Source organism: Apteryx rowi, unplaced genomic scaffold (assembly GCF_003343035.1).
Source record: "Apteryx rowi isolate R43461 unplaced genomic scaffold, aptRow1 scaffold_187, whole genome shotgun sequence".
Taxonomy (NCBI): domain Eukaryota; kingdom Metazoa; phylum Chordata; class Aves; order Apterygiformes; family Apterygidae; genus Apteryx; species Apteryx rowi.
Genome location: NW_020448163.1, coordinates 1,414,142 through 1,428,426, shown reverse-complemented (window position 1 = coordinate 1,428,426; position 14,285 = coordinate 1,414,142). Strand labels below are relative to the sequence as shown.

At 46.4% G+C, this 14,285-nt stretch overlaps 1 protein-coding gene across 1 annotated transcript in view; it reads right to left on the bottom strand.

Annotated features, from left to right (window-relative positions):
- The window catches only part of ADGRL3 (adhesion G protein-coupled receptor L3), a 210,836-nt gene that overhangs the window by 63,651 nt on the left and 132,900 nt on the right, over positions 1 to 14,285 (bottom strand). The window contains exons 10-11 of the mRNA XM_026061900.1: positions 13,096 to 13,281; positions 9,276 to 9,314 (exon numbers count right to left, since the gene is read on the bottom strand). Coding sequence (XP_025917685.1) covers positions 9,276 to 9,314; positions 13,096 to 13,281 — 225 coding nt within the window. The remainder of the gene's footprint in view (positions 1 to 9,275; positions 9,315 to 13,095; positions 13,282 to 14,285) is intronic.

Genomic DNA, 14,285 nt, shown 5'->3' with positions numbered 1-14,285 from the left:
CAAACCATTGCCATGGTTGCTGCGGCTTACAAGAACGAACAGCGCAGCTACACATATGCCCAGGGAGAAGGACAGCAGCAACTCAAACGACGTCTAGCGAAAGCTTTCACAAGTTATAGCTTGCTTTTCTGCAGCCTTGAAGCACGGATGAACCAAGGAACAAGCAGAAGGGAGCCTGGGGAGCCAAGAGAGACGACTTTCCGTTTGCTGTCTGACCCCCGGAGATGTGTAGGTGTAGCTCTACGCTGACTACAAAATCAGGGTGCCCATACAAGCGAAGCCAAACCCCCTAAACTCAAGCCCATGCTTGCTCACAGAGAAGCTAAAGAAAGAACGGGGTCGGATGAAAGGTCCGCAGAGCCTAATAGTCCGTCTCCCACAGAGGTTATAATTGGACATCAAGAGAAGAGCAAGAACATGCCAAGCATGGAAGATAAATCTCTTGATGGTGATCCTCTTCATTATGAGGTTACACAGCACCACAGAGTATACATTCAGTGTAAATAAATAAATGCTAATAATGTGCAGAGGAAGAACTTTCCCAAATAAGAGCAGACGCTCAGGGTTTCTTGATTTTGTCCTGAGGTTACAAAACAGAAACAAAATGTAAAACTTCCTTTTCAGACACTTACAAATTGGTATTAAAATATGTATTGTCAAAAGGCATCTAATTAGGAGTCTTACAGTAATTATACATTACTAAAAGGCTGATCCTACATATCCCATTGATTTCCTTTGTGACAGCTGCTTCATTCTGTGAAACTGAATTTTGCTTGTTCATTTATTTTTATCTTCTTCCCCTCTAGAAATGTCTGGTGAGAGTATCTGGCTAAGTGACACAGCTTAAACCTAGGAATGTGTATATATCCATTGATACCACATCCATCTAGTTATCTATTGCTGTACCAGCACCCAAGGCAGGACAAAAGCTGTGTTTTGTAATGTAAAATCTGCCTTTAATTGGGAATTGATGCTGGAGAACACTAAGAGCTGTTGGACCTATTCATCTCAAGGGTCTTGCTGCAGAGTTTGGGAGCAGACAGTGTCACGGCCCCATGTTTATAGACAGCAGCCCTAACCTCCGAAAACCAGCAAGCCTCCTGGAGCTGGGCGCTCACTAAACCCGTATTGTTCGTTAGCCTCTCGTCGAGCAGACAGCTGAAGGACGAACAAAAAAGCCCGGAGGACTGACAGCGGGAGAACATTTCCAAGGGTGCGTGAGAAAATCCTGGTTCGCACCACGCGAATGCCAGCAGGCCCCGCCGGTCGAGTTATGTTCAGACTTTCAGTTCGTCCATCTTTGCTAGAGAGCAGCTCCTTAAGATGGGGCTGAAAACATTTGACGCGTTCTTTTGCGTGGAATCTATGTCCTTAGCTTCTATAGCAGCTCTTGGTGAATGAGGACAGCAGGGCAGGACATTAAAATACCACTTTTGTCACGACATCTATAATTAACATGCATGCATTCTGTGACTTTTCAAGCCCTACCTTACACTGCTAACACTTGCATTCCTCGATCTAACGGGAATATGCGACACAATGCGGCGTCACAAATAAGCATAGACGAAGGTACGTCAACAAAGCCGAGCTTTGCGTGGGTCTATCAAAATCCTGGCTGGTGTGTGAAATGAGCAGTGCTTGTACAGCTGCCCTATACAAAAGATGCTTGCTGGCACAGCTTCATCAAGAAAGATCGGCTCCCCCTTGGCGTGAACCACCACACTAAGACTGTAGAGGACCATCACAGGGCCTTAGACTGGCCTTCTGCTCTGAGGGTCTGATCCTACCCAAGGCCTCCGGGTGCTGTTCCCAAACAAGTGCATTATCATCATTATGCAAAGCATGCAAAAACATTATTAGCCCGCTTGTTAACAGCAGCTTGAGGTTTTACAGCAAATCAGTGGAGAAAAAAATGCACAAAAGCTCTTTTGGGTCCGCAGTGGGCAATGAAAATGAAAAACCCTACAGAGGGGCTTGCACTGAAATGTGGATGTGGTTCAAGAATCGCAACATTATTCTCTTTTTCCTATCAGAAAGCAGTGATTTCTTTTTTTTTAAAAAAAAAGCCTGCCTGCTTCCTTGCTCAAGGACAGCTGATTTTTCTCTGCATTCATATGAAACACCCAGTGCTAAAACAAGCCCTTTTCTTAAGTTGTCATTACTTGCGAGCCTCCAAACTAATTGCGTTAAAGACGCAATCAATTTCTTTGATGGCGAGTTCGGCTGGAAGTTGTGCTCTTGCTGCCTCTGGCCATAAAAAGCGCCATTACAAGAGAAACTCCCATTAACTCCGAACGTGCTTGGTGCAGCCCAAAGGGACGCTTCAGATCCGAGGTTCAGGAGGGGCGCATGGATGCAGGCATGTCAGGAGACCCCGTCCTGGCAAGGGTACCGCACGGAAAGGGACCAAGCTCAGGACACAACTGGACTTTTTTGGGTGGAAAATGTACAGGAGACTGTACCCCATATACAAGGATCACAAGTCAAACTGGAACGGTCATCTGCTACGTGGGACTTCAGACCAAAAATGGATGAGCCCGTTATTGCGTTAGCTGATGTTAAACAAGGAAAATGTCATTACATTCTGTTTCTGGGCTGGGAACTGCCTTCAAACCTCTCTCTATGGCTCTCCACCCTCACGAGGTTTTTCTTCTTATGGCTTTCTCTTTCAAATCCAAATTAAAAGTTGTCTGTGGTCAAAACACAAGTCGGCACACTGGAGACAATTTCTCACTGGGAAGCCCAGACAGTCTCCAAGGCTTTTTCCAAAGCAATGAGGTCATTGCAAGATTCACTGAAATGGACCAGCACACATTTAGATTGAATTTAGTCGAAAGGCAATGTGTGCTTAAAAATAAATAAATCGCTATTCAAATGTCTCCTGCTAGTCTCCTGCACAGGAACGGTACCAGTGCAGAAATGGCCCGACACTCAGCGCTGTTGGGAACGCACTGCAACGAGAGTAAAGGCACTGACCTTTATTAAAATTAGGCCATCTACAAAATGCTTAACTATGGAATTAGTGATCTAGCACGAGGTGCGCAAGGCTGGCAATCTTGGCCTTGAACTACCAAAAATCTCCCAGTGGGAGCACACAAAAACCAGGAGATCTGAGAAATAAAAGAAGGTCACAAATGACGGGTTACAGTTTCGCTTTGCTTAGTATACGAGGAAGAATATTTTAAGGTCAGAAGGCATCTGTAGGACTGAAATAAAAGGAATTGATTGGGAAGAAGGAAATAACATACGATCCTTTTCATCTAATGAGTTCCTCCCTGCAGAATAAGCCGAGAACTGCATTTATGAATCATCTGTATTTGCCGTCCTACTGTTTGGGATTTGAGACTACACAAGCAACAGCCAGAATAATTACAGAGGGGCCGTGAGCAAAGCTGGAGAAAGAGAGGAAAATGGCTTGCAAACAATAAGCGCTTCTTTGACAGAACATCCACAGCCTTCACGGGAGCTCCTAGGGAGTCCATGAGATCCATCCTTTCTTCCTGCTGCCCAGATCCAAGGGACGCTTCCCCCTGGCCCCTGTAGCAATCTCTGCAGAGACTTTTCCCGGGGGCCACCAGATTTAAGGGCTGACCCAGGCAAAAGCAGAAGGGAAGCCCGCCTTAGCACGGAAAACGCCACGATTTTTCCAGTTTTGCTATGTTATGCGTGGGGCTCTCACGACACATGCAGCTTCGTTCTGCGTAGAGGAACACATAGCAACACGCGTTAATATTTATGTGCAGAGGTTTTGACGCTGGGGACGAACCCAAGGCCGGTTCTTTGATCCTCCTCTCCCCTCACAACAGGCTCCCTGCAGCAGAAACATGCAGGGTGGGGACCGAGATTTTTTTTTTTTTTCCCCCTTACTGACACAAATCAAGCGCAGGTCGCTCACGCTGTGAAATATATTAAGTTCACAGAGTCTTAACAAAGGGCCACCAAACCGCGGCAACCCCGCTGCGAGTCACACTTCTTTCAGATGCCCTTTTAATTACATTAAATGAAAGTCTGGGGCGCTTTGATGCTTATAGGCAAACATCTAGACCTCTCGAAGAAAGCTGCTAAAAGTGCTCCCTGTAGCTATAGTTAATATACCACATTGTATGCACACTGCCGGCCAATTTATTCCAGCCACTTTACCAACGATACCTAGCCTGACAGGCTGCACAGAATAGCGTCGGGAGTCAAGCAACGCGCAAATCATTAGAGGACTCCGCAAGTTGTTTGACACGCACCGCAGAGCGCTTTGTCATACAGCCAATTAAGTGACCAAACAAGGAGCTCGAAAATCCTCATTAATTTGCCCCTTTCGGTATAAATGGAGGTTAGAGGCTTTCTTGTCACCGGCGTGACACCAACACAAGCAGACGCGGCGTAATTCAATTTGCGCTCCGTCTCAGAGCTGCAACGTTCGTTCTTTTCGGCCTCACGCACGTTGGGACCAGCGGGGCAAGCGAGCAAGCAAGCACGGGGGACAAACAGAATTAAGCCACTTCAGATATTCCTGGCCGCGTCCCAGATGTGCCATTTACCTGCTAAGAGCTACTAGGTTTCCAAAGAAAAAAAGAAAAAAAAGAAAAAAGAAAAAGGCTCTTCTTTTGGTCAACTCTAACCTTAACGCCTTGAATCCTCTGAGGAAAGCCTCTCATTTTTGTTTAGTGTAACAACTCAAACAGCCCACGTTGTAAGCCTGAAGCTTTCAGATAACTTCCAGGAGAACCAGGACGACTCTGGACTGCAACCACCAGCAGTCTTTGCTACCAGGCAGCTGCCAGCAGCTCAGGACAGGCTTCACGGGTGGCTCTGACGTTACCTGCAAAGTTCTTGTGATCTTCACGGGGTGAGCAGCATCTCCATCATCTTCCCCATTTACTGCACAGAAAAGGCCAGAAACACAGTGCAGGGCACGCGGCCAACAGTATAGCCTGGAGGCTGGTGGGAACCACAGCAGCTAATGCCATCAGACCTGGGCAACGCTGCAAAAGCCGTGGACTGCCGCTTCCTCCTCYGCCCCTCAACAACACAGTCATTCGGTTCAGCTCTTGCATTCACTGTCCTCCAGCTTTGAAGCAACCGAGACTGAGTCCCTGGGAAGTTTTCGCCTTCCAGGATCTGCATCCCAAGCGCAGAATGCAGTTTCCCGTGGGAAGGGCTCCCTGGCCGACACCGCAGGGGAAGACATTGGCCTCGCGATGCCCCCAAGCTCCAGCCCACAAAATGCAAGCAAAGCAAGGATCTGAGCCCAGACTTTGTAATCAGGTATGTCTCTGTGTTTTAGTCTGCACGGCTGGAGCGGAGGGTAAGAGGTGAATGGTGTTGCCTTTCAGAAGGTCCAAAATGAGCCTTCATTATGATTTCTGCTTCCAGTTACTAAATCTTATGGTGAACTCCTCTTTGTTTTTCCCACGTTTAAGTTTTCCATGTTAATATGGCATCCTTCATTGCAATATCTGAGTATTCCGATTTTTTTTTTCCTTTGCTACCCTGCCTCTTTTCCCGGTGGCCAGGGGAATTGCACCAACGGCATTAGACAGCTGGACAGCTGAGAAGCAGTGAGCAGACGTCACTTGCCACAGGTACGGAAGAAATCTGTGACATTAAACCCTGCTTCACGGCCCCCAAAAGATGAACATTTACATTTTCTACACCTCTTGCGCTTCGCTTTAAGGAGAAACGCCTTGGGAAAATGCACAAATATCAATTCTGCCCACACGCTGGGGAACTCTCGCCCGCTTACGTCGCAGACGAGTCACCAAGCGAGGCTACGTGAAGCGGACGCGTCACCTGTGGTGACTCACCCTCCAACACCACAACTTTGTCATTCCACCCCCAAAATAGCATGCCAGGAACAGCGCATTACCCAAAGGTGGGCAGGAGGATGAGAGGAGAACGCAGCCCAAGCGGGAGCCGTCTCAGCTATCTTTAGCCACTAAAAAGCCAGGCATCTGGTCCGAGCTTTCCCTCGTCAGCCAAGGCGGATGAGCACCTTTCCACGGCAATTCACTCCATCTATCTTAGACGCCCACCTTACGGGATGAGTCATGTCTCTGAGAGACCCAAAGCAGCTCACTTGAGCTGTACGCTCCATTAGAGGGTTAATGCTCAGAGGAGCTGAAGCTTACTCCTGCCTACCTGGGGGGTACAGCCCACCTTCTAGTTTTGCCTTTGCATGAGATTTGGACTCCATACACGGCTGCAGTCCTAAATACACTCTCAAATAACACGCAGATGCGCAATTCAGTGGAAATGAGTGAAGTTCGGTGGAGGCTACTGTGGTTCACTGAGGAGCCCGGACACCTCACACGCGCAGAAATGATAATACGACACAACCTGGCCATATTCGACCAATGAGGCTGTCATCGTCTCACTCTTTCCATAGAGGAAACTGTCCTCCAGCAACCTGTGAGCTGTATAAAACAAGTTTCCTTGGTCAACTAGGCCTGTCTAGTTGATTCTTACTATTATGAGTTAAACCCCGTGTGGCGGTTGCTTAAATATCACTGTGATTCACAAACCCCCAGGCAGCTGCCTAGTCATTATTATATTAATACGCATTTATCACGTCACCCATTAGTTGTTTTTTGTTGGACTTTTGAGAGAAAAAAGATATTTTACTACATTCACAACTAAAGTAGGAGCATCCACAACCTCTATCTCCAGTAAATAAAATCCCTGAGCTTTTAACTCAACAAACGTTATGACATTTTACAGACAAATTAAATCAATATTTGTTTTAATTATGAAATTACCCAGAGAGATAAGATGATAATCTGATACTGCATTCCCAGAGTCTCACATTTGAATAAATTACCAAATTTCCAGTTGAGTTTTACTCATTGTTTATTTTATCCATTTAGTTTGTGCTCAAGAGGACTTTCTATCTCAATTGTCACAGGGGCTCTCTCATGACTACTTATGTTTGTCAGCCCGAGGAAACTGCTAAAACCGATATTAGCGATTATTATCTTCCCAATCACCCCAAATCCACCTGTTTTCAATTGCGTTTTTGATTTTTACAGTCGCTGGACACCTTGCACGTAATGTTTGTACAGGCTTTTCCTTCGTTTAGGGAGGACAGGACCAAAGCTACCCTTCCAGCCACGTGTCCTGAATTCAGCTACGAATCCTCTCCACGACGATCAGCACAAGCTCATCATGTCAGCGAGGCTGAAAGCTCAGTTTCTCTTCCCTCAGTGGCATGTTTCCCAGGGCCTTCCCATCCCATCTCCCATGGACTTCATGAGGTCCGGGCTTCCACCATCTAAGCTTTGTTGCAAAAGTTCTGCTAAATTGCCTCAGCCAGCCTAAATACTTCACCGCGTGGTAAAGGATAAGTGGCCTGTAATGGGAATATCCGCAGTCACATTTAATTGCTATTACAGACGCTCTCGCCCACAAGATTTTTTGATGACTTCAGCTACATGACATTCCAAATGGAAACACACTGTACGAAAATATGCCTAGATGCATTATTTTAGTTCCATATAATACAAAGCAGAGGCGGAAGGGTTCACTTAGGTCATCTACTTCATTTTTCAATTCCTCCGCTACAGGACTGTCCTCTTTTACCAGCTTTGCCAATATTTAACCTAAACAATTCAGGCAATAAGCTTTCTTCGGCTTTTGTCTGCTAAAGAGGTAGGGGCATGATTAATGTTTAAACACACAAGTAGCCTTTCCAAATGAAAGGGAAAGAGTCCTTGAAATTAGGGATAGGCTTACGCCTTCGCAGAAGTGAGGCTCTCTTTTATAAATTCCAAGCTTTCTGTAGAGTAAATTAAATCCACTATTCACTACTGTTTGAAAGGAGACAAAAAGACCAGGATGGTGCATCTGCTGTTTGCAGAGTACGCCTACACTCCTAGGGGAAGGATCACTACAGGTCAGGTAGGTCCATCTAAAGGAGCCTGGGTCTTGCAACTGGAGTACCAGTCACGTTGAGAGAGGCATGCCACTTGAATATACACCCATGGTCCCTGATGGGTTGTCCACCCCATGGGCAACTGGCCTCACCAGGTCCCCAGTGCTACCAGTAGCCAAACAGCTAGCCTCGGAGCGAGCACTCGGTGTCAACTTTGCTTAAAATACTAGTTATTACCTTCTTCGAGATCTCAAGGGAGGTCAGTCCCAGTGGGGGATAACAACTCCATAACTCATCTTGATCGATGAATGTATATGGAAGATGAGAGATGGCTTCCTCTCTGCCAAGGGGAAGGCAGAGAGGCTACCAGCAAGGAGGAGAACAGCTTTATGTTTAATGCCGCGGAAATCTGAGCTGTTCAATCCCACGGGCTGAACGAGGTGGGCGCTCACCAAATAAAGTCAGAACAGGCTGTAGGAAGGTGGGCTCTGCAGAAAAATTCAGCGCGCAAGCTGAGCCCCCTGCCGAAATGCGGGTTTCACATTTACACCTTGGTGTGTTACACACTTACAAACAACGACCAAGCAACCGCAAGCACAACATCAAAGTCGGTAAACTAAAGGCACAGAAATTAGGAGGTAAAACATTCACACTTCTTAAAGCAACATTAACTCACCCGTATCGCACAAACAACTTTTATATAAAAGTCACTGGAGCAAGTGCTATAAAGCAAGGTGACAGGATAAATATAATGGCAACCCACTCTCGAAGAGACTACAAGCAGGTCTCTCCAAAACCCTGGGACCATCTCGTTCACTTGAAGACATGACGTAAGGCTGCAAAAAGCAGGCCGCAGCTGGGTGAACTTTATGGAAAGTTATGTTCTTAATTCTAAATTTAGTGTGCAGCACACTCCTCCTTCCTACATCCTTCTGTGAGGACACGCTGCATTTCATTATGATTCTGCCTCCTCCCTCATGCCAAGTGCTGCAATTCGGAATTGTTTCTAAATTTTCAAGCGTAAGAGGAGAAGAAGGGAAAGCGAGGAAAATGCACATAGCAATTATTCCTCGATAACGACAATGACATTGCGAATAGGAGTTTTGCGTTCTTTAATTGCACGCGTCCGCACTGCCTTGCTTATTCCAGAGGCCGAATGGATCTTGTCGCATCTCTCCTTCAGTTTTTCTCATTTTCTGATTTAGAGTTTTTGCTCTGAATTTTCTTCAGGTCTGAGCGACTGGGCAGGTGGTGGCGGTGGGGATGAACAACGAAATTATCACATTATCCTGTAACCTTAACTTTAGAACCTGCTGCCGCAAAGACGACAATAATCAGATGCACAGAGACAAGACCCACCTCACCCGGTCATTCAGTCAAACAACTAGACAGGCATTAAAAACGCAAGAAATACCTGGACATAGGCCCTGCAAGAGCGCTCCCTTTTCTGAAGCTGAGTCCACAAAGACAGCAGATTAAAGACAGAATAGAAAAAACAAGTTAGTGACAGAACAAGGAAAAAAAAAGGAAAAAAAAATCGAAGAAAACGCCTACGCAAAATCCTCATTTCTCTTTTAAACAGCTCCTAGAAACAAAACAAACCGGAGGAAGCATGCGGGTTAGGCAGCAGTGGAAGGCTGGAAGGACCGGCTGCAGAAACACGGGTTAGTCCTTGTTCAGTAAAGCGCAGACTGGGAACTTTGCGAGAGCAGCTGTTAGATGGTAGGAGACACGGAAATCAAGTGGAAGTGCTCAAGAGGCTACGTTTTCCTTACGGCTCTGAAATCACCCCTGGCGTTTCCATGCCAAACAAGGCTGCAGAGGATGGGGCCAATCATCACCTACATCGGGGGAGCGTGGGCTCAGCGATGCGGTGGTGCTGATGGCACGGCAGCACCAAACCGGCCTTGGACTAGCAGGACCAGTTCCAGTGAGTGGGATACACCAGCCAGGACTGCAGTATGGACCCACCTGCACAAATATATCTGAATATATATACCCTGAATATACCCGCTCAGGTTGCTGGCTCAAGCCAAAGCCCCTAGCGCTGTGGTCTCACTGTTCTTCAGGGTTGTTTTCCAGTCCTCTCTCATACCAGGTTGTGCTTTCCTGTGTAAGGAACAGGTTGCCCAGGAAGGTTGTGGAGTCTCCATCCCCGGAGATGTTCAAAACCTGCCTGGACACGGTCCTGGGCAACGTGCTCTAGGTGACCCTGCTTTGAGCAAAGGGGTTGGACTAGATGATCTCCAGAGGACCCTTCCAACCTCAACCATTCTGTGGGCCTGTAATTATGGGGCCTAAATGCTTTATATGCTGAATGGCCATTTCATGAAGAATCCCACCTCTTGAATAGGAGCCACATTTAAGAATGTGCTTTGCTAGGCACTTGCATGCCTCCTGCCCGATAACTGCGCTTAAATGCATCATGAAATTCAAGCAGACGCTTATTTACTTCCACGGGATGTTCTGAGCTGTCTGCAGGAGTGAGCTAGAGATGAGACCCCTCTGCACTGGTGCAACAAAACCTTGCAAAATCAGGCCGCTCAGAGGCACGGCTTTGGCTGGCTTGGTTTTTGCTGATGCGCCCGGGTTGGAATTAGGCATCAAGAGAGATTTGGGGTAACTTGTGCTCTCAACTCGCAGCAATGCGATCCCACTACACCCCCTTAACGCAAGCGAGAGCCAAATTTGTCCCCCGGAGTCCTCAGGAGCTGCAACAACCAAAATGCACCCAGGTATAATGCAACGCCTAATTTCAATTTTTACTTCATCAATTTGCAACAGCAGAAATCATCCTCCGGGTAAACTTGGCCAGTATGAGGACTTTACAGAAACAAATGGAGATCAAAGAAAGCCTGGCTGAAAATTACAGCGATATCCACTCGGGGGTCTCGCCGGTCTGCTATGGAACAATTACTACCTTAATTAAGCCGGATCCAGTGGAAAGCATAAAGCTTTTAGTGACAGCAAAGTGGCTGCTGAAAGAGGATGGCTTTTAAAAATTCTGATTACGCCAGTTGATTTCAATTCATTGTACATCAGCTTGTAAAAAAAGGAAAAACCCACAGAACAGCACAGGTGACTACTTTCGGATGGAGTATTAAGGCAAATCCCCAGCACATTTCCTTTAATGATTAAAAGAATATTTAATGGCTAGCGCTTACTATATTTCTTCTTTTTGACTAAACAGCGCTAAACAACACTCTTTGCAAATAACTTTTTCCCTTTTCTTTTTTTTTTCCCTGGAAATACTCTTGATCAGTGAAGGGGAAAACGGAGCCGTAACTCCGCTGCCTTTTGTTTGCCCAACCCTACTTCCAAGCTGAATTCATGCATTCTTAAATGAACACAGAGCAGTTGCTCTTCTAAAGAATTAAGTGGGGAACGAGAGCAAGTGAATTACCGAGCCTGTCACTTGGATCACTGGCTCGCATCGCTGTTTTGCAGGACTCCACGCGGTCCAGAATTTTAATGCGGAGAATTGATTTGTAGGAGCTGGTGGTGGTGGTGGTGGTGGAGGGACCGCAGGAGCGCCTGCAGAGCCAGCGCCGCCCTGCCTGCGCCAGCCTTGCCCTCCCCGCCGTCGCCGCCGGCTGCGCCGCCCCGTTTCACGCCAATGGGGGACACATCTCCGCGGGCGGAATTAAAAAAAAAAAGGAGAAATGTGGGCTTGCCAAGCGGAAGTGACACAACGTTGGGTGGCCTCGGGAGTATTCGGAAGAGCAAGCGGACTAAAATCATGAAACCGGTTAGTACGTGACATTAATTGCCCGTTTTACCTGATATCGCCAGATATCGCCATCGTTTCGTAATGAAGAACCATGGTATGATTATCACAAATAATGTTATGCTGATGTAACAGTTAATACAATTATTACCTACGTTGTTATAAAATAGCTGGAAGCAGCACTAATTAAAAGCATCAGGATAACCCAATTCTCAGCACATGCAAAGCACCGGATATGCAGGACTTCAATTCCCGTGCGGCTGTAATATTAAACAATCCAGAAGCCCTTTACATTTAAAACAGAATAAATCTACAATAATAACTTACAACAAAACAGCAACGTTACTTCTCTGAAAAATGCTTCTTTTTAGAAGGCTTAGCTGGGGTAATTTTTTCCTTGCATAACCTCGGGAGCAAGCTCTGTTCTTGCTTACACAAGTGCCAGGGCCGTTGGAGCCAGCTAGGCAGCTGAGAACAAAATTTGGTACCTTATTTGAACAACGTGGCCAATATAACCCTGGGCTTGTAGCCACAGGGTTCAGCCACGCTTTGCTCCGATGACCAGGCCCACACAGTTCCCCACCTGAATCCGATATAAGCTGTAATCCCTGGGTTTACTTGAGATTCAGGGATACAGAGGGCCTTGGACCGAGGAAACCCTCAACTTCAAATGCATTCTTATGAACGCCACAGCTGATATTTCCTCCACAACTTCTAGCATCTTTAATATGGAAAAATTCCACTTTTAATTCTGGAAATGACAACAGCGCTAATAATTCTTCTCGTCCAGAGGGCACAGAAACCACACCGTTGTCATGTGAAAAGGTGCTTCTGGGCCGAGCCGCACACAAGCATTAAGAAGGCCGTCTAATATTAAGCCATCTTAAGTACTTTAACTGTAAATGCACCGGCATCTGATGCACCTTCAGTAAATGTATCTCAAGTGCAAATAAATGTTTCTGTCTGTTTTTATTTGCTCACATGCATGCATGAAAGTGCCCATTTGACCTTCACATCCAGCATCTTGTAATGGTAGGAGATAAAATAAATAAATAAATAAATAAATCCAAACTCTCTCGGTCTCTTGGGGGCTTTAAATATTCAGATTGCCTGGCTTATATTATATGTCATTTCACAGAGGTATTCAGCACTGGACAAACTGCTGGTCTCAGTCACGCAGGCATGAATCCAAATTAATTGCTGTGGCATCACTTGAATGAGTCTCATACTGGAGTACGAGAGCCGAGACCAGGACGAAGCACCTGGAGTTCATCTATCTACCCATCAAGGGGGATACGTTTCCCAGCACTGCCGGTACGCTTGGCATTTACAACCGCTGCCTTTCTCAGCAGAATAAAATACCGTGCAAATGAAAAACTGCCAGGCACTCTTGTCTACTGAGAAAGAATCACAGCCCTAGAACGGCTCTCGTCCAGCGAGAGGTTTCTAACACCTCTCCAGAGAAAGCCGACCCCCTCTTTAGCCTACGTCTTCCCTTCGTCCTTACCTTATTTAAGCTGCGCGCGGCGCTGTCCTTCCCGCCGGGCGTCAGGTTGCGGAGCTGCACGTCGAGCAGGTTCACCAGCTGGACCATGGCGGACACCGAGTAGGTGATGTCCCCGGCGTACAAGTGGTTTCTCGTGTGCTCCGCCAGCTCCCTGGCAATGTTGGCGGCCATCTCCCCCGACTTCATCTGCAATTGGGACAAGGGAGGAGAAGATCGTCCCCAGCTGTTAGCACGACGTTGCTCCAGGCCCACCTGGCCCCATGGGGTTACGCGAGGAAACTCTCTGCAAAGCAGAGCTCCAACGTCCTGTTGCCGTATTGATGCCACTTGACAAAATGAAACAGCCCACTGAGGAAACACCGTTTCAAGATGCTGATCTTTTTTTCCATTATACATGCCTCTGTGATCTGGAATGCATATCCAAGGGGAATAGTCCAGGGATCGGGAGAAATTATAGAGGATTGCATATAAATTAAACTACCACTTCTCCATCTGGCTAAATGACCAACTCTGCTGGGTTCTTCATATGAAATTTCCAACCATCTTATCTGCCAATAGTTAGAAATCAGATATTTCTCTTGTTCCCTCAATTTCTGGTGCTTATTATAAAAGTGAGATTATAGGGAAAGATAGCAGGCAAAGCTTCCACCTCTCAGTAAATCAATTAGCTGAGTTATAAATGAATAACTTGCTTCCATCAATTTGACAGCAACAGCCCATCTGATTTAATGAAACCTAAGTGAAGATATTCATATGCTCATCTTCAGAGGATTAAAACATATGATGGCATAGATAAGATAAATAAAACCGATAACGTGTTGTTTTTCCCATTAGAGCAGTGATAACTTATATTCAAAAACTGAATAATTTCTTCCTTTTACACACAAGCCTAATGCTATAGAAACCGGGCCCTATTTTGACAGCTGCCTGCAGTTGCCTGCTCTCCTAAGCAGTTAGAGAGAGCCGCGCTTCAACACGGAAGCTGAATTTTGACCTCTTTTGTTGGCACCCAGAACTCGAAAGAACGACTGCACCAAATGCCTTTACGTAAAGAGATCAACGTCAAGATGCTGCGGCCGTTCATCACTGAACGTATGTCATGACGCAGGGTGTTTCCATCAGCTTAGCAGAAAAGTGCAGAAATGCAAGTGGTTTTTGCTGTCACATTAGAAAAAACCCCTGCTACCCAG